Source organism: Pipistrellus kuhlii, unplaced genomic scaffold, assembly GCF_014108245.1.
Source record: "Pipistrellus kuhlii isolate mPipKuh1 unplaced genomic scaffold, mPipKuh1.p scaffold_m20_p_51, whole genome shotgun sequence".
NCBI classification, from domain to species: Eukaryota; Metazoa; Chordata; class Mammalia; order Chiroptera; family Vespertilionidae; genus Pipistrellus; species Pipistrellus kuhlii.
Window position 1 is genome coordinate 1,963,426 of NW_023425553.1, and position 23,994 is coordinate 1,987,419.

General features: G+C 43.2%; 1 protein-coding gene across 4 annotated transcripts in view; it reads right to left on the reverse strand.

The window, feature by feature from the left end:
- The window catches only part of RRAGB (Ras related GTP binding B), a 36,303-nt gene that overhangs the window by 4,019 nt on the left and 8,290 nt on the right, over positions 1–23,994 (reverse strand). The window contains exons 1-8 of one of the 4 annotated variants that reach the window (XM_036415767.2): positions 19,120–19,781; positions 18,186–18,219; positions 14,736–14,835; positions 10,234–10,317; positions 8,282–8,348; positions 5,802–6,024; positions 4,155–4,250; positions 1,635–1,757 (exon numbers count right to left, since the gene is read on the reverse strand). In XM_036415767.2, coding sequence (XP_036271660.1) covers positions 1,635–1,757; positions 4,155–4,250; positions 5,802–6,024; positions 8,282–8,348; positions 10,234–10,317; positions 14,736–14,835; positions 18,186–18,219; positions 19,120–19,211 — 819 coding nt within the window. In that variant the 5' untranslated portion in view covers positions 19,212–19,781. Of the gene's footprint in view, positions 1–1,634; positions 1,758–4,154; positions 4,251–5,801; positions 6,025–8,281; positions 8,349–10,233; positions 10,318–14,735; positions 14,836–18,185; positions 18,220–19,119; positions 19,783–23,994 lie in introns of those variants that run through there. The other 3 variants (XM_036415766.2, XM_036415771.2, XM_036415770.2) reach the window with 3 other exon arrangements.

Genomic DNA, 23,994 nt, shown 5'->3' on the forward strand with positions numbered 1-23,994 from the left:
AACATACTTATGGATGACTCATCCCATAGTTTGGTTATCATTTTATTAGATCACTCAAGTATTATCTATTTTGATTTGTTGGTCTTCTTTATCACTTGCTTTAATCATGAAATGTTCATCTTATTTCAATATTTCTCAGGATGGTCTTTGATTAAAAAAATACAAATCGAAAAAGAAAAATATATAAAAATTCCTAGCTGCTCGTTTTTAATTTTAATAAAGCCTATATCCAAGTGGCTTTCGGTATTATATTTAAAAATCTTAATGAAATGATTATAACCTCTGAGAATTGACTGTTTATAAATGAACCTACTCAGGATGGACATCCACGAGAGCTGAGAATACTTTCCCTCACACTTTCAGATTTTAATAAAACCTAGACGAGCATTTTGTATAGGCTGAATATATAGATATAAAAATTTTCAGTAGGAAGCAAAACTGAGTCACTCGAAAGAACGTATGAGATGGATATTATTATCTCCATTTTAGGGAAGGAGAACCAAGCTCACAGATTAAGAAATGTGTCTAAAATCATTAAGCATTGGTAGAACTCAGAAACAAATTATTTACTGTAAATTGTTCTTAAGAGTTACATTTACTGAGCTGATCAGCAATTACTTATGCTGTGCTTTGTGACATCTCAAAGTCCTTTCTGCTACTGTTATTTAAAAACTTTACTTATATGCCCAGCTGGCGTGGGTCAGTGGTTGAGTGTCGACCTATGACCCAGGAGGTTCAATTCCCAGTCAGGGCACATGCCCAGATTATGGGCTTGATCCCCAGTGTGAGGCGTGCAGGAGGCAGCCAATCAGTGGTTCTCTCTCATCATTAATGTTTCTCTCTCCCTTCCTCTCTGAAATCAATAAAAAAATAATTTCCAAAAAAATTTTTTTTTTTACTTATAAATATATTGGTTTTTGTATTGCCTCTCAAGCCCATACACAGAGTAGGCTTTAATATACTTAAGTGGAATTTATAAAATTTAAATTAAAATACCAACATGCCTCATTTCTGTTCTGCCTCTCCATGTGAACTCTTAGCTATGTCAGTGAGTTAACCATTATATCTCTTCCATGTTAAAATTTCTCAACTCAGTCTTTTGTTGAAAAGGGTGGGATGTGAGCTTCCTCAAAAGGGAAATAACCCTCACCTATAATAATAAAAGTGTAATATGCTCATTAGACTGGAAGTCCTTCTGGACGACCTTCCCAATGAAGTCAGGACTTCAAGAGCCAAGCCCCTTGCCCGAATTTCATGCACTGGGCCACTAGTTTCATAATAAAATTCAATAGGAAACGGGGTTACTTCAATACAAATAAGCAGTGATTTGCAGATGTAATCTAAACTCTGTGTATCAGCAGCTGCCCATTGGTGGTCCATGAAGTCAGGAAGGTTAGTGACTGCTGCTGTAGATTATACCTACAAAAATCTAAGTTTTTACTAACTACTGAAGAATGACAAACCAAAGGATTTGTTTCAGGTCGCTTACTGACAATACTACTGTATAAATAAGGCATGTTAACATGATCACAAGAGGAAGAAGGTTCTTCCAGAAAGTAGCAATATGGTGTTCTCTGCTGCTGAATAAAAGAAGGTGAGTGCGAAGTAATATTTGCAGAGAAGAAAGTTCTCACCAGAAAAGTAGCTCTCTCAAATAGAAGCACTTCGTCAGCCTCAATAATTTCGGCAAAATTCCTCAGGTTCATTTCGAGCTGCTGAACATTGGGAATCAGCTGATAAACAATGCTGGACCAAGCCTAACAGGACAGAAACGTGGTGGAATATTACTGACAGGCAGCCAGTCCCAGACCTTTGCAAATGAGTAAGCACACTACGACACATGGACAGCAAAACACGGTGATAATTGAGTCCCAAATACTGATAACCAATGACATAAAACAAATAAAATGAGAAAGCAAAGCTAATATTTGACATTTACTCTTTAGTTGGAGTTTTTAAAAATTGTCAAACACTTGCGTATAATGCTGCGGAAACTTTTTCCTATTGATAATAAATAACTTAATTCCATCATGTTATCTTAGGAAAAGTTGAAAACTCTGATCTCCTATTGGGGTATAAAGCTTCTACTGCTGTCATTCAACAAATATTTAAATCCAACGGTGCAGACTGTACTAAAAAATCAGAACCTAATGATGCTATAGTTAACATATCCCTAAAAATCAGTTCTTTAAAACATATCAGAGCCACAAAGACAAACAGCCCCTCCCCTCAATGGGATAACATACAAGAGAAATTTTAAGAAAAATTAGTGCCAATATCATTCTAAAAGGCTTATATTCAGCTCTATAAATTATTGAATTTAAAATGGTCCACTGCGTGTTTGCCTAAAACTGACTTCATCTAAAGGAGTATGACTAAGGAAAGGAGTTGAAATTAACCACACCTCCCTCTAGTCTCTTATGGCTCTTGAATTTGAACCTCCATTAGAATACGTCCTTCAATCTTGCTCTCATTTGTCTGGCAAGGTGTGTAATGTTCTTCTCTACCACTAGAGGGCAGGAACCTGGTCTTAGTCATGTGTGCGGCCTACAGCATCAAGCAGGTATGTGATGAGTGCTTGCAGAATAAAACGGAATATAAAAATGTAAGTTAGCTCTATGCGACATTTATGCAAGCGAGAGTAGTGCCATGTCTCTGCTCCAATTAGTTTGTATTACTTAGGCATGGGGTTTCAGGCTCCAGGTTCCCAGGTCGGTGTTAATGTCACTGCTGAATTTACCTTGGAGAAGACACCAAAGCTAACCACAGCAGAGACATTGTCACTCACAGCAGTGTTGTGCTTAGCCAATTGTCTTTGGTCGTGTTATGTATTGCCATCCTTCACACCGCAGCTGGTTCTTATCAGTGCGTCATGTCCATCCTTATTCACGGTTACCTGTTCTATGGGAATAAGGCTTTGAGAGAAATTCGGCCCAAATGAACCTAGAACAGTATTTCCTAGACAGGTATCTCAAAAATGATCTGTTAATAGAGCGAGGCTGGGTCAACATAATATTGGGGAGGGAAATGAATTAGTGAAAAAATAAATAAAGCAATGGCTATATATTTAAAGTCCAGTGTTTTTTGTTTTGTTTTGTTTTGTTTTTCTCCTTGAGAAATCAGGTTTCTGTGCTTCTGGTTGTAGATCCTTGTTGTATGCAGTTGATACTGAGGCTGTAGCTACCAGGGACCGAGAAGGTTGTTTTTCCTACCCAGAGTCAAACTTGTCAACAGATACCAGAAGCAGTCTGAAGGAAAGGTCTGACCACAAGAGGGCGTCAGGGAGCCAGTCTTTCCAATCGCTGGATCAGTAGGAGAAAGGGAGGAAGCAGGATAAGGAACCTATGTGCCAATAAGGTCATTTCAGCTTTACCCGTAACACAGCTATTGTTGTAACCTCGAGGACTACCGCGAGTGGTGTGGTATCCATTCCAGCAGCAGGAACAATCTTTCTGGTTGAAAGAATGCTAGTCTCGCCCAGCCGGCGGCTCAGTGGTTGAGCGTCAACCTATGAACTAGGAGGTCTGGGCACATGCCCTGATTGTAGGCTCAATCCCCAGTGTGGGGCGTGCAGGAGACAGCTGATGAATGATCCTCTCTCATCGTTGTCTCTCTCTCTCCCCACCTCCCTTCCTCTGAAATCAATACAAACATACTTAAGAAAAAAAAGGATGCTAGTCTCCATTTGGCATGAATATGGATGCTACCAAATTCTAGGCAGACATGTCTCATTCTAAGACTCCCTTTGCCAATCTCTCCCTTAAATATTGTTCTTCTCCTGCCATCCAAACTTAGGCAGACTAGCACATAGCCTGTAGAAGTACCCGGATACTAGTCACAGCTCCAATCAGCATTGAGACCACAACAGGTCAAAATGGACGACAGCCAATGAAAGCTCAGCTGGCATGAATATCAGTATCAGATCAATCCTGACCAAACTGGCTAATTCAGTGTGGTTGGTAGGCATGTCGGCCCGATTTGAGATCAAAATCAAAATCTCTGAAGGTTAATTCTGATGTTCCAAATAATTCATTATAATTTTTTTAGTTCAACATTTAGATGGCTATGACAGAGTTTAAATCTTTTTAATAATACCCTTCTTGCTTTTTTTTTTTCATGCTCTAAACTGAGGGAACTCGGAGAAACATACACACCTTATAAAGAGTTTCATCCCAGATAGATGTCCGGAAGCAAGAACATTCCAGTGGGCGAGACAAACGCCTCAGATCTTCTTCTCGCTCTTTGAAAATCTGAATGAAAAAGCCCAGCACACTCATCAGGATACATAGCTCTCCTCTTTCTTTGCAAAAGCTGAGATATGATGATTTCTGCATATTTTGAACAGAAAGCATTTTCTCTTTCCTCAGAGGGATTTTTCAATGTGGACAGTACTTCAGAGACATTCTGACAGAAATGTTTTCAGGTCAGGTCTAAAAGTGATCCTACCTGTGATGGTGAATTTTATGTATTCATTTGGGTAGACCAGTGGTCGGCAAACTGCGGCTCGCAAGCCACATGCGGCTCTTTGGCCCCTTGAGTGTGGTTCTTCCACAAAATACCCCGGCCTGGACGAGTCTATTTTGAAGAAGTGGCGTTAGAAGTTGAAGTTTAAAAAATGTGGCTCTCAAAAGAAATGTCAATCTTTGTACTGTTGATATTTGGCTCTGTTGACTGATGAGTTTGCCAACCACTGGGCTAGACATTTGGTCAAAGATCACTTTCAATGTTGCCGTGAAGGTGTATTTTAGATGAGATTAATAATTAAATCAGTAGACTTAACGCAGATTCCCCTCCACGATGTGCGTAGGTTTCATGCCCCTTCCCTTTATTATACCTATCTACACACACACACACACACACACACACACACACACACTTATTGTTGGTTCTGTTTCTTTAAGGATCCCTTACTAATACACAGAAACACCCATCTTACTTGAAATTGATACTTAGGGAAGCGCCGAAACCGATTTGGCTCAGTGGATAGAGCATCGGTCTGCAGACTGAAGGGTCCTAGGTTCGATTCCGGTCAAGGGCATGTACATTGGTTGCGGGCACATCTCCAGTAGGGGATGTGCAGGAGGCAGCTGCTCAATGTTTCTCTCTCATCGATGTTCCTCTCTCTCTCTCTCTCTCTCTCTCTCTCTCTCTCCTTTCCTCTCTGTAAAAAAATCGATACTTAGAAAAGCACCCTAGCCATTTTCACTTCAAAATTTCCAAGTCTGACCGAATCTTTAATGAAACAGAACATATCTTTTGTAATTAAGTTTCAAATCCCACAAACAACAGCAATGCATCTCTGGAGTGTATAGAAACAACAACGAATGCCCTAGCCAGTTTGGCTCAGTGGACAGAGCACAGGCCTGTGGACTGAAGGGTCCCTGGTTTGATTCTGGGCAAGGACATGTACCTTGGTTGCAGGCTCCTCCCTGGCCCTGGCCCTGGCCAGGGCATGTGCAAAAGGCAAGCAATCTATGTGTCTTTTTCACATCGATATTTCTCTTTTTTCCTCTCTCTTCCATTCTCTCTAAACAATCAATGGGAAAATGTCCTTGAGTGAGGATTAAAATATATATATATATATATATATATATATATATATATATATATATATATATATATATATTCACACACACATATGTATATAAATATGTACACACAAATGACAAAACTTTATTTTGAAAGCTTAGGTGGAGATTTCTGCCCTGAAAAAAAGGATGGCACAAATGTCTCTATACTTCTACAAAAGAAGTGTGCAAAGCATGTCCGCCATTTCCTGCAGCAGCCTTTCTGTTTCTTACCAGATCCCGCTGATCCTCCTGTACCAGATCCATCTTGTGCACCAAGCAAAAGATTTTGGCATCTGGCGAGTTCTGCAGAATGGCCTCCAGGCATGACTGGTAATAGTGCATGTCCTTCTCCAGTTCGCGGCTCTCCACATCAAAGACATAAATCAGAACCTCCACATTTCGGAAGATGTTGTCCCGTTGGCTAGTGAAGTAGTTTTCCATGAAGGTGTCCTGTCTAGTAGGAAAAAAAAACAAGCAAGTCCTCAGTTTAGGACCTTCTACTTGTGATCCATCTTATATGAAAGATAATCGAAAAGCTTCGAATGACAGGGCAAATAATAGCAAACCGGTTTGACATCAATTTCTTAAGCCTTGCACTACCCTAAGGCCCTCTCCCTGTGTTACAAACATACTTTGACCTGTCCTTGGTTCTCCAGGCTTACCGTCTATTCCCCAAGGGGCCTTGACATTCATTGTCTCACCTGGCCCTACCTCAACATCTCATTCATTCCTACTCATCCCTTTAGATTTCAGTTCAATCCGTACTTCTTTACAAAAAACATCCCTGACCTCCCTGACGGGCAAATCCAGTCACCACAGGCCCTTTGACCAATACACTGTTCTTCTTTTTAACATTTCCAAGTATGGTTTTACTCATCTGCATGAGTTATGAATGAATGGCATTCTCTTCCCTAAACAGACCGTTCTAAGGTAAGGAACATGGTCTGTTACTGTTCGCCGCGGTTTCCCAGCTTTTAGCATAAAACCTGCCATTGATGAGGTGCCCAGTGAATATTTACTGAAGAATAGTCAATACTCTGAACGATATGAAAATGATTCCAAGAACACTTTATAGCGGAATGTTGCTCTCTGCTCCTTAGGCTGTGTGCTGTTTACCAAGGAATTCTCAATTCCCAGATGCCTAGCAAAAAACAGAATTTTGTTATGGGGGGGGAAAAAACACCTCATGAACCTAGTTTCCAGTCTTGCACTTTGCTATTAAATGACTGTGCAGCCCAGCCAGTGTGGTTCAGTGGTTGAGCATCAACCCATGAATCAGGAAGCCAAGGTTCAATTACCACAAGTCAGGGCACATGCCTCATTGCAGGCTCAATCCCCAGAGTGTAGGGGGCAACCTGTCGATGCATTTCTCTCTCTTTCTCCCTTCCTCTTTGAGAAAAATATATTTAGCCCTAACTGGTTTGGCTCAATGAATAAGAGCGTCGGACTACTGAACAGTCCCAGGTTCTATTCCAGTCAAGGGCATGTACCTCAATAGCAGGCTCAATCCCTAGACCTGGTTGGGGCCCGTGTGGGAGGCAACCAATCGGTGTCTCTCTCACACCGTTGTCTCTCCCTGCTCCCTTCCACTCTCTCTAAAAATTGGTGGAAAAATATCCTCAGGTGAGGATTAACAAAATATATATATTTAAAATAAATTAATATAAATAAATATAAATAGATAAATGGCCGTGACCTTAGATGCAAAATCTCACTGGACTTCAGATGCCTTATGTGTAAAAATGACATCTTATTGCCTAAAAGTAAGAGACTTGGGCTGATCTTGACACAGATTACGGAATTGGAAGCAATGGTAATAAGGAAGGATTTGGATGGAGAAATTTGCTAGGGTGTTAAGTGATCCATCTGCTAGCAATAATGAAGTCATTTTCTGATGGAATATTTGGCTATTTTGTTGTTGTTGTTGTTAACAGATACTCATTGAGCACCTAGTCCATGTCTGGTTCTATGCTAGGAACTGGGAAATGTTGAGCTAATTATGTCTGTTTACTTCATGAAGCACTTGGCTGTGCATTTCTTAACATCATCTTACTTAATCATCAAAAAACCCTATGAGTTGGCACAATCATTCTCTCTATTGTATGGATGAAGAAAGTGTGGTTCAGAGAGTTTACGTGATCAATGCCAGACAGCAGCTAACAGGGCTGAGATACAAATGCTAATATAACTCCAGGGCCTAAGCTCCTCACCAGTACGCTACCCGCCAAAGATCAAATGGCCACAGGGTAGGAAGCAATACCAGCATACAAGTGCAGTGAATGTTCATTTATGATGGGATATTCCAGGACTGCCTTGGCCATGAGAGAAAACACTGTCTCCTACTCCTTCCACGGAGGAAAGGTATGTGCTCAGGTCTTATGGATAGTGCTTAGAGTGCCTGGAGATAATTCATACACAGCCCGGCCTGTGTAGCTCAGTGATGACTCTCTCTCATCATTGATGTTTCCATCTCTCCGTCTGCCTTCCTCTCTGAAATCAAACAAAACCTATTTTCCAGCCGGAGATCTTGATGTCATCAAATGCCCACTCTAAATCAATCTGTATCCAATGGATCTATTATGGAAGGCAGCTATGCTCACCGCTCTACCGCCAACGCCAGCCAATGGGTCTCTCGTGAATGAGAGTTACTCAAGTGCATTCTCCATGCTGATTACTGCCACTGGCCTCACAGGTAATCAGATGGTACTTACCCACCACAGTCCCACAGGTTCAACACCAGGTTTCCCAGAAATCGAACATGGGAATGTTCTACATCAACTGGAAGGTAAATATGACAAATCTAGTAATTGCAGCATGCGAGGCGAAACTCAAACTAAGCAAAGCACTAAGCCCGGGATTTAGTAGGACCAGAGTGGAGTGAAATGCTCAAAGCCACAAGAAGGTGATTTTCAGCTTAGTAGCGTGGTTTAGTGGCAAGGTGGCACCCCGATTATCCTGAACTGGCTCTCATGTAAGTCGTTTTACTTTTTAGTAGTTTAGTGCTTGAAGCAGAGACAACTGCCAATTAAAATACTAATGTTAAAATCTTAACATGTAAGACAGAGACATATACCATTTAATAGCGCTATCCTGGTGCATGTACCCCTACCAAAGCCCTCCGCAAGAAATTTTTTAAAAGCAACAACCAACCCCGCCCCCCAAAACATACAACGTAACCATATTCACTCCTTCTATCGATTCCCTTATTTTCGTGACTGACCCGACCAATTTCACATTGGGGGTGGTCATGTTGACTCCTCTGTCCACATTCATTCATGGCTATCCTTTGTCATCTCCCTCATTTCCCACTCCTTGCTTTATAACCTGCCACTAACATTGAGGAAGGCCCTTCCCCTCTCAAGCCTACACAACCACAATAGCTCCACAGTTTCCTTCCGACCGGAAGCCTTCCCCCCTTTCTTTGACCCTCTAGGCTACTGCTAGGTTCATCTTCTTAGCACTACTTTGAACATGTCACTCCCCATTCAAAAAGCTTACAAGGGCTCCTCTATGTCTATAGGGGGGCGTTCAAGGTCCTTCAGAATCTCCCTTTCGTATTCCCCAATGAGACACATTAATAATGCCTTTTGCTCCAGTCCAATCTGGTTTGTTCAGAGTCCTCCCCAACCCCACTACCTCCCCAACCCCCAATGGACCTTACATCAGGGGTCGCAAACTTGCTAATAGGGGCCAGGCCAGTAAACATCCAAGAGCAAAGTTAATCATTTCTGAAGAGTAAACATTTACCCAGGGGGTCGATGGCGTGAGTGGCAGTTACTCAGCTGTAGCTCGTTTGCCATGCAGGAACATGGGTTTAGGATTAACAGAGCTGGCCATTTTTCAATCGTGGTGGGAAGTCCAGACTTTTAGAGAAACATTTACGTGTTGATAACTAATTCCAATTCTTAAGAACATTGGACAGGCCAAACAAAACACATCCACGGGCCTTTTCCAGCACGCAGTCTGCCTGTTTGCGACCTCTGCCTCACGCTTCCCTCCCATGCCCTCTATACTTGGCCTACTCTGTCCATCTGCCTAGAAAGTCCTCCCCACCTTTCTTTCCGACTTTGATTCATCTTGTAAGACCCAACTAAAACCCCCACTCCTCTAAGAGTCCTACCTGGCCACCCCCACTTACCGTCATCATTCCCTCTCAATTCATTCAAACATTTACTAAGCACCTACTCTCTGCCAGGCACTAAAAGTCACAAGGTGGAAAACCACAAATTTTTATCCTGGAAATTTCTCCGAGTGGAGCAGCTATCACCTTTACAATTGAGGTGACAGTCAATCAATCACTCAGTGGTATTTCTTCTATGACCAGCTCGAAGCTGTTGCTTAAACGGACAGCTAACTTTTGTGCAATTTTAGATTCTCATAAACTGTATCGTAAGCAGCAGAGCATTATTTTTTTTAGTGGACTCTGGAGCCAAACAGTTCTTAGTTCTATGTGTCTGTGTGACCTTGGGCAAGTCACTTCACCTCTAAGTATAAGTTTCATTCTTCTATTAAAAAAGTGCGGAGGCATACTCCTGACCTCACAGGCTTCCTGTGAGGATTGAAGGAGTTATCCTAAATCCAGTGCCTGGCACATAGTAGGTACTCAAACTACCTCCCTTCTCCCCTTTACTTCCCCCTCCTTGGAAAAGGAATCATATCTTACATGTCCTTGTATTTCCAACAGAGTCTACGAGAGAGTAGGTGCTCAAACTGCTATTAATTTGAAGACTATGTAAACGGTCTAGTACTAAAAAAAAATGGAAAGAAGTGCTACTGAGAAAGGGAAGACAATAACAAAAGAAGTGACAGGATTCAGTGACGGTTTAGATATGGAGCACACGGAATAGAAATCTGGTTTCTATTCCCCATATCACAGACATTGTTCTCATTAAGTGGCCAATGGCCTCATGTCAAATCCAGCGGACTTTTGAGTCCTTGTCTTACTTTCTATTGTATGACACTGTTGACCACTCTCTTCTCAAAAAAATTCTCTTCTCTCGGCCTCTGATATCACATCTACAACCTCTGGCAGATCCTCCTTCATGGCTCCTGTTCTTCTTTCTGACCCTTAAATGTAAGAGTTCTTCGAGATTCCACTGTTGGTCGCCTACTCTTCTATATATTCTCCTCTATTCATAATATTTTATTCTCTATTTGGGTACCGACAACTCATAAATATGTTCTCTCTAAAACATATTTCTCTCCTTCCTTTCTGAATCATAGAGTGGACATCTTCACTTGGTTAAACCACAAGGATCCCAAACTCAACGAGCGCAACTATAATTCATCATCTCCCCATTCTTCCCATAAAATCGATTCCTCTTTCGGTCTTCTCCATCTTAGGGAATGTAACCAGTTGCTTAAGCAAAAACCTTAGTTACATCCTTAAGTCCACTCTTTTCCCCGCCATTCCCCCCAAACCTATCAATCAGCAAGTCTTATTGACTCTACCTGTTAAAACATCCCAAATTCATTTACTTCTCATCATATCTATGACCATCACCCTAACCCAAATTAAGCCTCCTTCATCTTTTACCTGGTCTACTAAAATAGTTTCCTGATTTGTTAACCCGTTTCTACCCTTGCCTCCCCTAACCTATCCTCCAGATGACAAATATAATGGTCTCTCAAAAATGCAGATTATTATTCCAGTTTTCTTTAAAAAGAAAAGAAAACACATTATCTCTGTATAATTCTATATATGTCTGATTCTATACACTCAGGGGAAAAAAAAAGACCTGAGAATGAGGAAAGGAATATACTTTCTACACTTCCATCATGTTTGAATTTTTCACAAATATTATACTCTTGTCCTTAAAGTTGAACATTAAAAATGGTAAAATATGACTGTACTTTCTGTTTAAAATTCTCTACGGGCTGCCCTCTATTCTCAGTTCAAACTGCCTGGCATGGCTTATAAGGCACTTTATGATCTAAAACCCACTTTTTGCCTCCCTCTTTAGTCTCGTGTCTCCTATATGGCCCTCTGGCTCTCCTAGTCATCCTATCCTCTATTATAAGAGCAACTGAAACGAGCCAAGAACAGAACTCACATACATTTATGGGGCAGAAAGAAAAAAATATTATTTTAAAAAAAGGGAGGGCTGATTTAGAGATGAAGGGAGAAAACCAGGATAATAAGGCACTAAATAAAAAGGGAACAGAATTTTGAGAAGATCGGAAATCTCAGAGTCGTCAACAGTGTTTTAGAATACAATACTTCATAATCATATTTTCATTGACAATTTTACTCTTCCAACACAAACACATTTTAACAGCCCCCTAATGAAGTCATTATTATCACCATTCTGTATCCTTACTTCAAATTTCAAAACAAGTAGACTCTAAGATTAACAAAATAAAACTGGACTTTTTCATCAATGACAATCTAGCAAAAACACTAAACATTCAAGGTGATGTCATATATTTGACGTACTCTTTTACTACTTTTTAAAGAACATTTTCAAAGCTGCATACAAAGGAATTTTTAGTTAGTCTATAAGGTATGCAGGAGAACCCAAATGACAAACTAGTTAATGATACACCAAAGCATGAAGGCCAACACAATATTTTAAAGTATACCTTTTACTACCTTTAAGGAAATACAGTAATTGCTAACAAAGCATTATCAATGAAGGTCCCGCTTGAGACATGCTTAAGGGTAAGACCTCTGTCCCATTCACAGCGCCTGGCACACGGGAGGTCTGGAAAAGCACTTGTTGAATAAACAACCTGCATTGATGTATACGAAGTCATATAATTTGCAACGTACTGTGTATAACATTTCAGGGATGCTGCTAGCTTATTTTAAAACTATTGTAAGAAGCTACAGTAGTTCTGAAATTTGGATCGCAAGACTAGTCACTAGACTTAGGGTAGTAGGTAAACGCTACTAATTCCCTAAAAACAAAAATATTAACTGGACGAGAAAAAAGGTGCTTCAATAAAATGTACAGAATTTAAAACACAGAGAGAAAGAAGTCTTCCAAGAATTGTGGCTGTCGCATAGTGACTGGCATCCGGCATTCAGGCTTTTGAGGTGAGTGAGCTGAACTCCTGGGTCACACTTTGCTCATCTATGAAAATGAAGCTGACACAAGGACTAACGTAAACAAAATGGCATACGATAAACATTAGCTGCCTCTAATCTACTAAAACCATGTGATTATGAGGCCCAGATAGTTAAGTTGGAAGAAGAGGGAAAAAATGAAAATTGAGCAAATCAAGACAGGGAGGAAACTGGACAGGTACTTTCTAGAAGGAAGGTTCTTGAGGCATTATGGGCCAAAGGACCCCATCCTGACCAAGATTTCTGATGGAGTACTTAGCTAAAATCGAGAGGAGATGTTTATCAAGTGTACGAACTGTAAGAAGGCTAGGAAGAATAAGTAGCATAACAGATGAAAGAATCAAAGATAGGATTTACCCTATTTCCTACTGATAAGGAAACTGAGGCCCAGGAAAACAGCGACTTTTGTGCTGGACCTCACAGTGAACAAATGCTGGGGTTCAGGCACAAGTCATGGGTTAAAAACGAACAAATAGAGGTAAGCATGTATTCTCAGGTTCAAAATATGAACTGCATGAGAATCAGAATACGTGTTTCAATGATAATACCCTGTTTTCCCGAAAATAAGACAGTATCTTATATTAATTTTTTCTCCCAAAGTTGTGCTAGGTCTTATTTTCAGGGGATGTCTTATCTTTCCATGCGCTAGGTCTTATTTTTGGAGGATGTCTTATTTTCGGGGAAACACGGTATATGTGAAAAGAAACTGGGTGTTTTTAGAGGACTCAACATCATGGAAGTCACTCCACAAAAAAAACAAAGAGAGCCAGACGGTGCTGCCCAGAACATGACATGTGACCATTTTTTCGGCCCTAATCAGGCCACATCGACATTTGAGTCTTAGCACTTTAAGAAAAATGTAGATATGTTCAAACAAGTCCTTCAAAATCCTTCAGAATGGTGTCAAGTGAGGCACAGATGGAGGAAGTGGAGATGTTTGACCTCAGGAAGATAAGACCGGGGAGGTAAGAGATGGCTGGGGCTGATTGAGACATTTATCATACACAAATATTTGCAGAGACTCAAGAGAGCGGAAAGGGGCCCAGCCAACAGAAATAAAGGGGAATAGACTCGGGGCTGTAACTAAGAAATGGCTTTCTAGCCATTAGAGCTGCTCCAATTAAGAGTCTATACTCCACGCCTCGCCCAGAGATGAGGTTCCCTTCTCCTCTGTATCCTAGCACCTGGGAGGGACATAAGGTGTTTTTAAAAGGTTTGTTGTTCTCAAAACCACAGCAAGATGCCTTATGAAGTGGCGGGAGACTTGTCCCTGAAAATGGTCAGGATGCCAGAAACCCACATCAGGAAATCTTTAAAAAGCCAGATGAGGGCAATGGCTTCGTCACCTAGAGGCCCAGGACCATGACAGGATCCGGAAGTGCTTGGATGCTGCAAAATGAAATGGCGTCACGGCCTAGGAGCGTGGATCCGCTGGCGGCCCAGTGAGCGAGCCTACGCGAAGAAGCCAGATTGAACATTCCAGCCATCAAGGGCAATGAAATGTTTCTCAAGTTGAAGCCAGAACTCCGATGAGAACATCCGTGTGTATCCAGGAAGAGAAACAGCAGAGCGCAGATAAGGTTAACCTCCTTCTCATAACCCCTGCTCCCCCCACCCCCCCCCCACCCCCCAGCAATTTACCTTTTAACAAAGCCTAGGACTAGCAGCTGCTTAAAAAAAACAAATCTTTGGCGATTTCATTGTTATGCCTGTTAATACCTATCAATGAATTTCCTTTTACATAATGACAGTTCAAAAATAAACACCTGCCCCCCCCCCAAAGAAAAAAACAAAACAAAAAACACACAAACAAACAAACAAAAAGATCCCTATGCTTGTTTAAGAAAAAGCGGGGTAACAGAAGTTGCACACGGGCATTCCACTGGGTAAGCAACCTAGACGAGAACCACCCAAGAGCGCAAGCAGTAGTAGCCAGAATCAGGCCAAACACCTCTGCAAAGAAATGCAACGGGGAGAACATGCTGCAAAACCAATCTTTCAACCTCTGCATGGCCGAGTGGCTGCAACCAAGTGTGTTATGCGGATCATCAACAGTTCAGATCACCTGACTTGACAATTAAGATAAAACATCTTACTTGTTGCACCAAGGCGACGGGTGTCTCTGGCAATATAATTTGCAAAGATAATTGATCTCATGCTGGTCTTACCAGATCCGCTTTTACCCATCAATAGCACCTGAGGACAAAGTGGAGGAGGGGGAAAAGAATGAAAAGAAGTTAGCAAGCTAAAGCAAATCAAGTCTCCAGGGATCTCTCTCTCTCTCTCTCTCTCTCTCTCCTGTACTTGATGTTTTCCTGAAGTAACATACCAGCAACCTGCTGCGGGTAATGGTGACTCATTCCTCAACCAGAATCCCCAGAATTCCAGCGCCCCGATGCTTAGCTGTCATGAGTCACACATCCTCTTGGCAACAGAACTGCAGTGCATTTATTATGCTATGAGTATACGTCAAATATTCATATATTCAAAACCATGTTAATGCCCAGCCAGCATGGCTCAGTGCTTAAGCATCCCGGTCAGGGCGCATGCCTGGGTTGTGGGCTCAATCCTCAGTATGGGGCGTGCAGGAGGCATCGATCAGTGATTTTCTCATCATTGATGTTTCTCTCTCTCTCTCTCTCTCTCAAATCATTAAAAATATATATATTTTTAAAAGTGATATTACTGACAGAGTAACTTGAATGGAAACTGAACCCTGATCTCGCATGATCTAATGTTTTGTGCACTGAATAGGACAGATTTCCGTATAACCCAAGTTTTTTCTCTTGCTCAAGGTCAACCTTTCCATCCCTGCTACCCATCTCATCCTATCTACTGACCTCCATGATTTTGCTCTGCTTCTTTTTTTCTCTCTCAAATGTCCTATGGCCTACAACAGTGGTCGGCAAACCGTGTCTCGCTAACCACATGCGGCTCTTTGGCCCCTTGAGTGTGGCTCTTCCACAAAATACCACGTGCGATTGAAACTTCGTGGCCCATGCGCAGAAGCCGGTTGTCGGCCTGGGCGAGTCTATTTTGAAGAAGTGATTCTAATGCCCAGCCAGTCAAGGGGCCAAAGAGCCGCATGTGGCTCTCGAGCTGCGGTTTGCCGACCACTGGCCTCCGGGATCAAGTCCTTAAACCACATATTACAGCCCCCTTGATCTGGCTTGTTTATTCCTCTGCCCTCATCTTCTGACCGTCCCTGCCTGGAACTTTATTGTCCAGCCATACTGAACTGAGCTGCTCGTGGAAACTTTCCCTGCTCCCAGATCTCCGGGGCCTGTGCACTATGTCTTTGTTTCACCTCGGACTCTCTGCCAGTAGCTTTCCGTTCCCTTTTCTTTCTCCAGCTAAGCTCCACCCATTCTTCAAAATTCAGTTCAGTGACCATCTCCTCAAAAAGCTTATCTGGCCCTGGCCGGTGTTGCTCAGTGATTAGAGTACCAGTCTGCATACCGAAGGGTCGCAGGTTTGATTCCCAGTCAAGGGCACGTACCTGGGTTGAAGGTTCAATCCCCAGCCCTGGTGAGGTCTGTGTATGTGTGTTTGTTTGTGTGTGGCAACCAATCAATGTTTCTCTTTCTTTCTCCTTCTCTCCCCTACTTCCTCACTCCCTTCCCTTCCACTGGCTCTGAAAATAAAAACTATCCTTGGGTGAGGATTAACAACAAAGAGCCGCTCTGACCCTCTGACCGCAATCCCCTAGGCTGGCTTAGGTAATTCTCACCTCTGCCCTTCCATGACACTCTTATAGCACTACAAAGACCACAATGCATTGCAGTTAGCCCATTCTTTGGTCTGTCATGACAGAGAATCCCCTTGGTAGCTTCAGCGTCTAACATATAACAGATGCTCAACATTCATGTTTCTCAAATGAATTTGCCGACCACTAGCCTAAGGAAATGTTACTCACGAGCCAGTATAAAGTTGTTATAAAAAACGTTTTGTTTTTCTTATTCATGCACACATTTCTGGTATTTTTAGACAGTCTTATTAATTACTTTAGACAGGCTCATCAAGAACATCCCCTTAGCGAAGTGGAGTTTTTTATATAATAATTATTAAATGAAGTTAGGCTTAAATATATTTCTTTAAAAAAATGATTCTTGCCGAAACCAGTTTGGCTCAGTGGATAGAGCGTCAGCCTGCGGACTGAAGGGTCCCGGGTTCGATTCCAGTCAGGGGCATGTACCTCGGTTGCGGGCACATCCCCAGTAGGGGGTGTGCAGGAGGCAGCTGATCGATGACTCTCTCTCATCGATGTTTCTAACTCTCTATCCCTCTCTCTTCCTCTCTGTGAAAAATCAATAAAATATATTTTAAAAAAATGATTCTTTACTGTTAAAAGTATTACATATGTCCTCCTTTTTCCCCCATTGACTCCCTCCAGCCTGCCCCCACCCACCCCCCCAGGCCCTCACCACCCCACTGTCTGTGGCCATGGGCCATGCATATATGCATACAAGGTTCTTGGTTGGTTACTTCCCACCCCCCCTTCCCTCCAAGATTCCACACTGTTCCATCCTTCCATGTCTCTGGATCCACTCCATTCATCAGTTTGTTACTTAGATTCCCCATATGAGTGAGATCACGTGACACTTGTCTTTCTCTGACTGACTTATTTCACTTAGCGTGATACTCTCCAGGCCCCTCCATGCTGTCTCAAAGGTTTTTTGTTCTTTTAATTTAAGAAATCTTGCTTTAATTGTTTAGGAAAGACTGTGTGAGGTGCTGATCGAAGTGCTTGGCACGTATTTGCTTATTTAAACTTCCTAACTACCCTATGAGATAGGTAATGTCATCACCATTTTACAAATGAAGAACATAAAAGCCCCAGAGGTCCAAACACTCGCTCCAGAGTTGTGCTCTTATGAATTCTGCCTAAAGGGCAAGTTGGGTACCATAGAGCACAAGGGAAAAAGCCTTCAATTCCACCTGGAGCCCTCATATTAACATCCTATAGCGGCCCAGCCGGTGTTGCTCAGTGGTTGAGCGTTGACTTGCGAACCAAGCGGTCATGGTTTGATTCCCAGTCAGGGCCCATGCCCAGGTTGAGGGCTCGATCCTCAGTAGGGGAGGTGCAGGAGGCAGCCAGTCAATGATTCTCTCTCATCATTGATATTTCTCTCCCTTCCTCTCTGAAATCAATAAAAAATGTCTTTTTTAAAAAGACCCTATAATGGTAACATTTGGGTTGGGTTCAACAAAAATGTGCTGGCTTGTGTATGGCTTACAGAAAATGCAAATTAATTTGTACATCTGGAGAAAAACAAATTCTGTATGGCTACGCTAAGGCGATTAGGTGTGGCAGAATGTTTAGTCAGGAATCGTTTTTAAAGAGCATTCTATGCCATGAAACCCCTTGGATTTTATCCTATGGGCTTTGAGAAGTTACAAAACGGTAATGTGAATGACCCAGATAGATACATGTCTCAGAAACAGTAAATCAAGAAGTAAACACTGGGAGAACATGGTTACACATTTTCTGAAGAGTAACTTCTTACCTTCCCCTTCATGTTTTTGATGTACTTAATGCATCTTACCTTTTTCTTCAAGGCTGTATTTGGCAGCGCCCACCTGCAGGTATAAATCATAAGACAGAGTTTCCATGATCCAGTTGCCTCTGAAATTGGGCTTAAAGAAACACAAATCAATATCGAGATGCAAAAGAGTGTGTTTCGAACAACAGCTGAGCACGGCTGTGCGTGGCTCCTCAGTGGCGTAGAGGCCCTCATTTGCCTAAATTATACAACTGGCTTTATGCTAACCTGGCCCCTAATTACATGCTCAGGAGATAGCTCCTAGTTATATTTATTAAGGAATATAAATGAGCCATTAAAATGCAAGATGCCACTATCCATAACCTTCATTTTTTTTTTTTTTAAGCAAAGCAACATACACAAGTGCTTTAACAAAGCTAACAATGTTGCCGGATTTAAATGTCCTCTGTTTGATTTTTAAAGCTAGCCTCCGATTTTAAAAATGTGGGAGCATCTTTAACCCTTCGGCTGTCCTTCCAAGTCCTATTTCGCTCACTGCAGGCACAAAGGATATAAAATACAAGACTCGATTGCAGATACAAATTGGCACAGAAAGCACTCTCAAGTCCATGATCTCTGCCCAGGCAATACCCACCCTCCTTGTAAGTCTTCTCATCCTCAACATGGTGATGCCCAATCTCCTTTTATTAATCATCCAAAACAATTCAGAACCGTCACCTCCTTTAGAACACACCTTCCAGGGCTGGTATCAGGCCTGTCCCTTCCCGTCCCGAGGGATTTTTCGGCCCAGTTCCCAACCAGCCCTCTTTCCAGTTCACCCAGTCCCCAAAAGCATGATACTGATCAACCCTACTGGTAAACAGAAGCAATCGATCGCGGGTGGGGTGCTCTAATTCCAATAGTCCCTTCGGTCCAAAGCCCCTCACCCCCTACCCCCACCCCCACTTCCAGGTTTGGCAGAATCCCCTTCACCCACCCAAGCGATCCTTCCGGCTCCCCAATGGGAGGGTCCGCTCTTGGCCCCAGATTCTCCTTCTCCATCTTTTTCTCGGAGTCAGATTCTTCCATCGTGCAACAAGTCCTTTGCGGTCCCTGCTACAGCCGCAGTACGCTTGCTGCCCCCCCCCACTCGGCCACCCCCTCAGCCGCCTGTCCTCAGCGCCTGCAGCCCCTAGGCCCGCTCCGATCTTGCCTTCGCCTTTGTCCACTGGGGGGGCTGCTGGCCCCCTTTACCCTTTACCACCTCAAACTTGGCCCCGAGGCACAGCCCAGCCGGCCGGCTCCGAGGCTAAGGGATGCGGTGATGCAGAGGAAGAGATGGAGGAGGAGCGGGGGAGCGGGAAAGAGGGGGTGAGGCGGGGATGGGGGGGGGGTCTCGAGTTGGGGCCTCACGCCCCAAGGTCTCGGGAGACCCAAAGGTGACTTCACCCGCAGGGAGGTGGGGATGGCGGAGGCGGAGGCGGCAGGAGGAGCAGAGCGGCGCAGGCACTGAGCGGCGATCGCAGCTGGGCTCGTGCTGCCCGAGCCCGCCCAAGCCCGCGAGTCCGCCGCCGGCGCTGGCGACGTTTACGACCTAACCGCCCGCCCTTCAGGAGCCCAGGTGCTTCGCTGCAGCCACACGACTGCGGGCGGGGTCACGTGGGCACCTGCCGTAAACCCGGGGCCCGTGTCACGTGACCGCCGCTGCCCAAGGCGCGGGGGCAGAGGAGGATACCATAGAGACTGCGCGCAGGAGGGCAGAGTGCCCACCGCCCCCCCCCTCAGCGCCGTCACGTGGCCCCCGCTCCGGTGGGGCCCCGCCCGGCGGCGGGCGCTCCCCTGGGGGGCTATCCGGGTCCCACCCGCCTGCGCGATGAGTTAAAAGGGACCGTTGTGATTTCTGTGCCACAAAGCTAGCTTTCCCCCCCCCCCCCAACTGCTCTTTCTCCCTTCACATTTTTGGTGGGGAAGGCATTGTCTTTACCTGTCTGTTTTGGAAATTTCTATCTTCCTTTTCTTTAAAAAATATATATTCTATTGATTTTCTACAGAGAGGAAGGGAGAGGGATAGAGAGCTAGAAACATCCATCAGCTGCCTCTTGGACACACCCCACTGGGGATGTGCCTGCAACCAAGGTGCATGCCCTTGACCAGAATCGAACCTGGGACCCTCCAGTCCCCAGGTCGACACTCTATCCACTGAGCCAAACTGGCTAGGGCTGTTATATTCCCTTTGTAAATTATCAGTCCCTATAACGGAGCTTGTCATGAAATGAGTTAATAGCATCTGAGCGGATGGCCACTGTGTCTGCTACATAGCGCTCAAGGAAAGTTATTGTTGGGACCAGTGGTTCATAGGGGATTCTAGGACACACACCTATCTCTCACTTGTTTAAAACGGGAAGGGGAATGCATGCTCATAGACCATAGTAAACGTCAAAAGATGAAGCCCAAAATTGATCCTGAGGAACTGCTGACAGGTATATACTTAGTATGTTTAGATGATGAGACCACCAGGAAAAAAAAATGGCCAAAAGAGTTCAAAAGGGGAGGGGATAGGAAATTAAGGGCCTTTTGCTTTTCATCTTAAGCCCTTTTGTATATTTAGTATATATAAATGTATGTATTAAATATATTTCTATAAATGTATACATAATGAAATTATACACATACATTTAAACCACATGTATATGTTACTTGTTAAGAAAGAAAATGAGCCCTAGCTGGTTTGGCTCAGTAGATAGAAGGTCGGCCTGGGGACTGAAAGGTCCTGGGTTCGATTTTGACCAAAGGCACATGCCCAGGTTGTGGGCTCCATCCCTAGTAGGGGGCGTGAAAGAGGCAGCCAATCAACGATTCTCTCATCATGGATGTTTCTATCTCTCTCCCTCTTCCTCTCTGAAATCAACAAAAATAAATTAAAAATATAAATTAAAAAAGAAAGAAAATGAACGGAAGAATGAAGGGAGGGAAGAGAAGGAAGACTGGATAGAACATGGTGTTTTCTGCTCCCAGTCTTCCCCATTTGCCATCCTATACAATCCCTTCTCACCGCAACTACAATGCCTCAAGAAAAATGTATTCTATTCTGATCACATGATTCCTTAGCCCTGTCACTCACTAATCACCTTCCTTCTCCCCACCAGCTGCCTCCAAACCAGCTCCTGTTTTTTTCTCTGAAATACCCTAAGTCCAAACCAGGAAATCACTAGATTTATGGCCCTCCATACAAGACAGTGAGATGAAATGATGATTAGTGTCAATAAGGTAAAGCAGTGAAGACAAATTTTATTCAATAACTATTGTCAATAGGGGGAAAGCTAGCTCCGTTCCAGTTTGGACATTTTACAGGGATGGGGGAACCGGGGGGGGGGGGGGGCGGGCAGGGATCAGTAGAGTCAGAGAAATGAAAAATTACAAAAGATTGGTCTGTGTCAATGCGGATTAAACCAGCTGTATCTGCTAGCTGGCAGTTATCAAAATGAGGAGTCTATCTTCCCACAGATACAGGAAGACAAGGCCCTAACCTTCCTGATGATTACATTTCAAGGGAATGACTCTCAGGACCTTGAGAAAGACACTTCTGAGCTGTAAGAACATTTGATAAAAATGTAATCCCTTTTTATCAAATGTTTTGAGAAAAGTAGGTCAGGGACCTACCATTAGACTAGAACATACTGTAATTCTCCTTGCATACAAGATTTCTTTTCAGACAAGCTTCTTTTGATTCTTTTTGTTTGTTTCTTTTGTTTGTTTCTTTTTTTTTTTTTTTTTCCTGTTAACCCTCACCCGAGGATATTTTTTCCATAGATTTTTTTTTAGACAGAGGGAGAGGGAGAGGGAGAGGGAGAGGGAGAGGGAGAGGGAGAGGGAGAGGGAGAGGGAGAGGGAGAGGGAGAGGGAGAGGGAGAGGGAGAGGGAGAGGGAGAGGGAGCGGGAGAGGGAGAGGGAGAGGGAGAGGGAGAGGGAGAGGGAGAGGGAGAGGGAGAGGGAGAGGGAGAGGGAGAGGGAGAGGGAGAGGGAGAGGGAGAGGGAGAGGGAGAGGGAGAGAAGAGAGATGTGAAACAACTCCATCTGCTGCATGCTCCCCAACAGGGGACTAGGGATTGAACCTGTAACCTGGAAATGTGCCCTTGACCAGGAATCTAACCCTAGATGCTTCAGTGCACAGGCTAATGCTCTAACCATCGAGCCACAACGGCCAGGGCACACACACACAAACATTCTAATGAAAAGTTGGGGTCAATGCAGAACTGGGGTAATTCTAGGGGTATGGCAAGCCTCTTACTGCAGGGGTTTGGACAGAGGTATGTGCTGAGACTTCTAAATTTCTCATTAGTCCTTTTCTACAATTTGTCTACTCCTTCCAATTCTTACTGATGTCGTTTTGTTCCAGCTGTTATAATACCTGGCCGGGTAATTGCTATAGCCTCCTAAGTGATTTTCTGACAGTGGCAGTTCCAAAGGAGTAGGGAGTGGGTGGAATAATCTAATCTTCATCAGTAATCTCATCCCCAAAAGGCACTTAATGTAATTAATATGTGCTTGTTATGTAAAGGCAGCTTTCAAACATAAACCCCACCCTCCTCACCAGGCGTCACCAGCCGTATTGTGTTCTTGAACTGCTGTTTTATTTTTTAAATAATTCTTTATTGTTGAAAGTATTCCATTTGTCCCCCTTTCCCCCCATTGACCCCTTTCAGCCCGCCCCCCATCTCAGTCCCTCCTCACCCCATTGTCTGTGTCTATGGTCCATGCAAGGTCCTTGGTTGATTACTTCCCATCTGCCCACTCTCCGCCACCTTCCCTGGAGCTTTAGGGATATTCTCTGTCTCCCTGTTGTTGGTCTCCCTTTACCCCTTCTCCAAATCACCACTTTTTTCTGCCCACTCTCCCTCTTTCTATCAAAGACCATGATACAGCTGGTACAGAGAAAGAAAGGGAAGGGAAGGGATGAAGATGAAAAGTGGGAGAAGTGGAGCCAAGTGTGTTGCTCCATTAAAGAAAAAAAAGAGAGAAAGAAAAGTGGGAGAAGTGGAGAGTTGGGAAGAGAGAAAGTAGAGAGGAGAAAGGTGAAGAGGAAAGAGGAGGTATAGGGGTAGGAGGATAGTTGTGAAAGAAATGGATTTGAAAAATGATTGAGGTACTAAGTCAAATTAAGAGTTAATTCCAAAGAATGAGGAATAAGATTGTTGGTACAATGCATTCCTATAGAGGTTAAGATTCTGGTTTCTATCCAGATATCCCTTGCTGCTTAGTATTTTTACATTTTTATTAAAGAATCTTGCTTAGAAAAGAGATGAAGTTTGCTTTTTCATTTTTATTTTTGTCAAATTACTTTTTAAACTTGTAATTATAGTTTCTTTTCAGAAAGCTCTGCAGGCTTATTCATGCATTCATTCAACAAATGTTTACTGAGCAGCCAGGAAATATGTTAGATGCTAGAAATACAAGCATCCCGCTATTTCCGGTCCCACTTCCTATCAGTGCTTCTATATAACATTCACTATACTCAGATACACATGAACACACACATCCCAACACATCAGCATTCTGTCTGTCCAGATCCTACCCCGTATTTTTTCAACTATCCACCTCAGCAAGAAAAAGTAGTATAGACCCATAAGATCGAATATAATAGGTTTCTTTTTACTGCCATACTTTACTTAATTTTGTCATCTTTATCCTCAACCATACCCAAGTCTCCAATTCCCAACTGTCCCTCATAACTCCCTTGCCCTTCTTTCTCCTCCACTCTTCTCTGCTCCTTTTGACCCCATAGCTATCATTGCTATTTCCCAGAACGGCATGAGTTTATTACTATGCCCTGCTGGAAACTCTTTCCTCCGCATTCCCACCTCTTTGAGTGAAA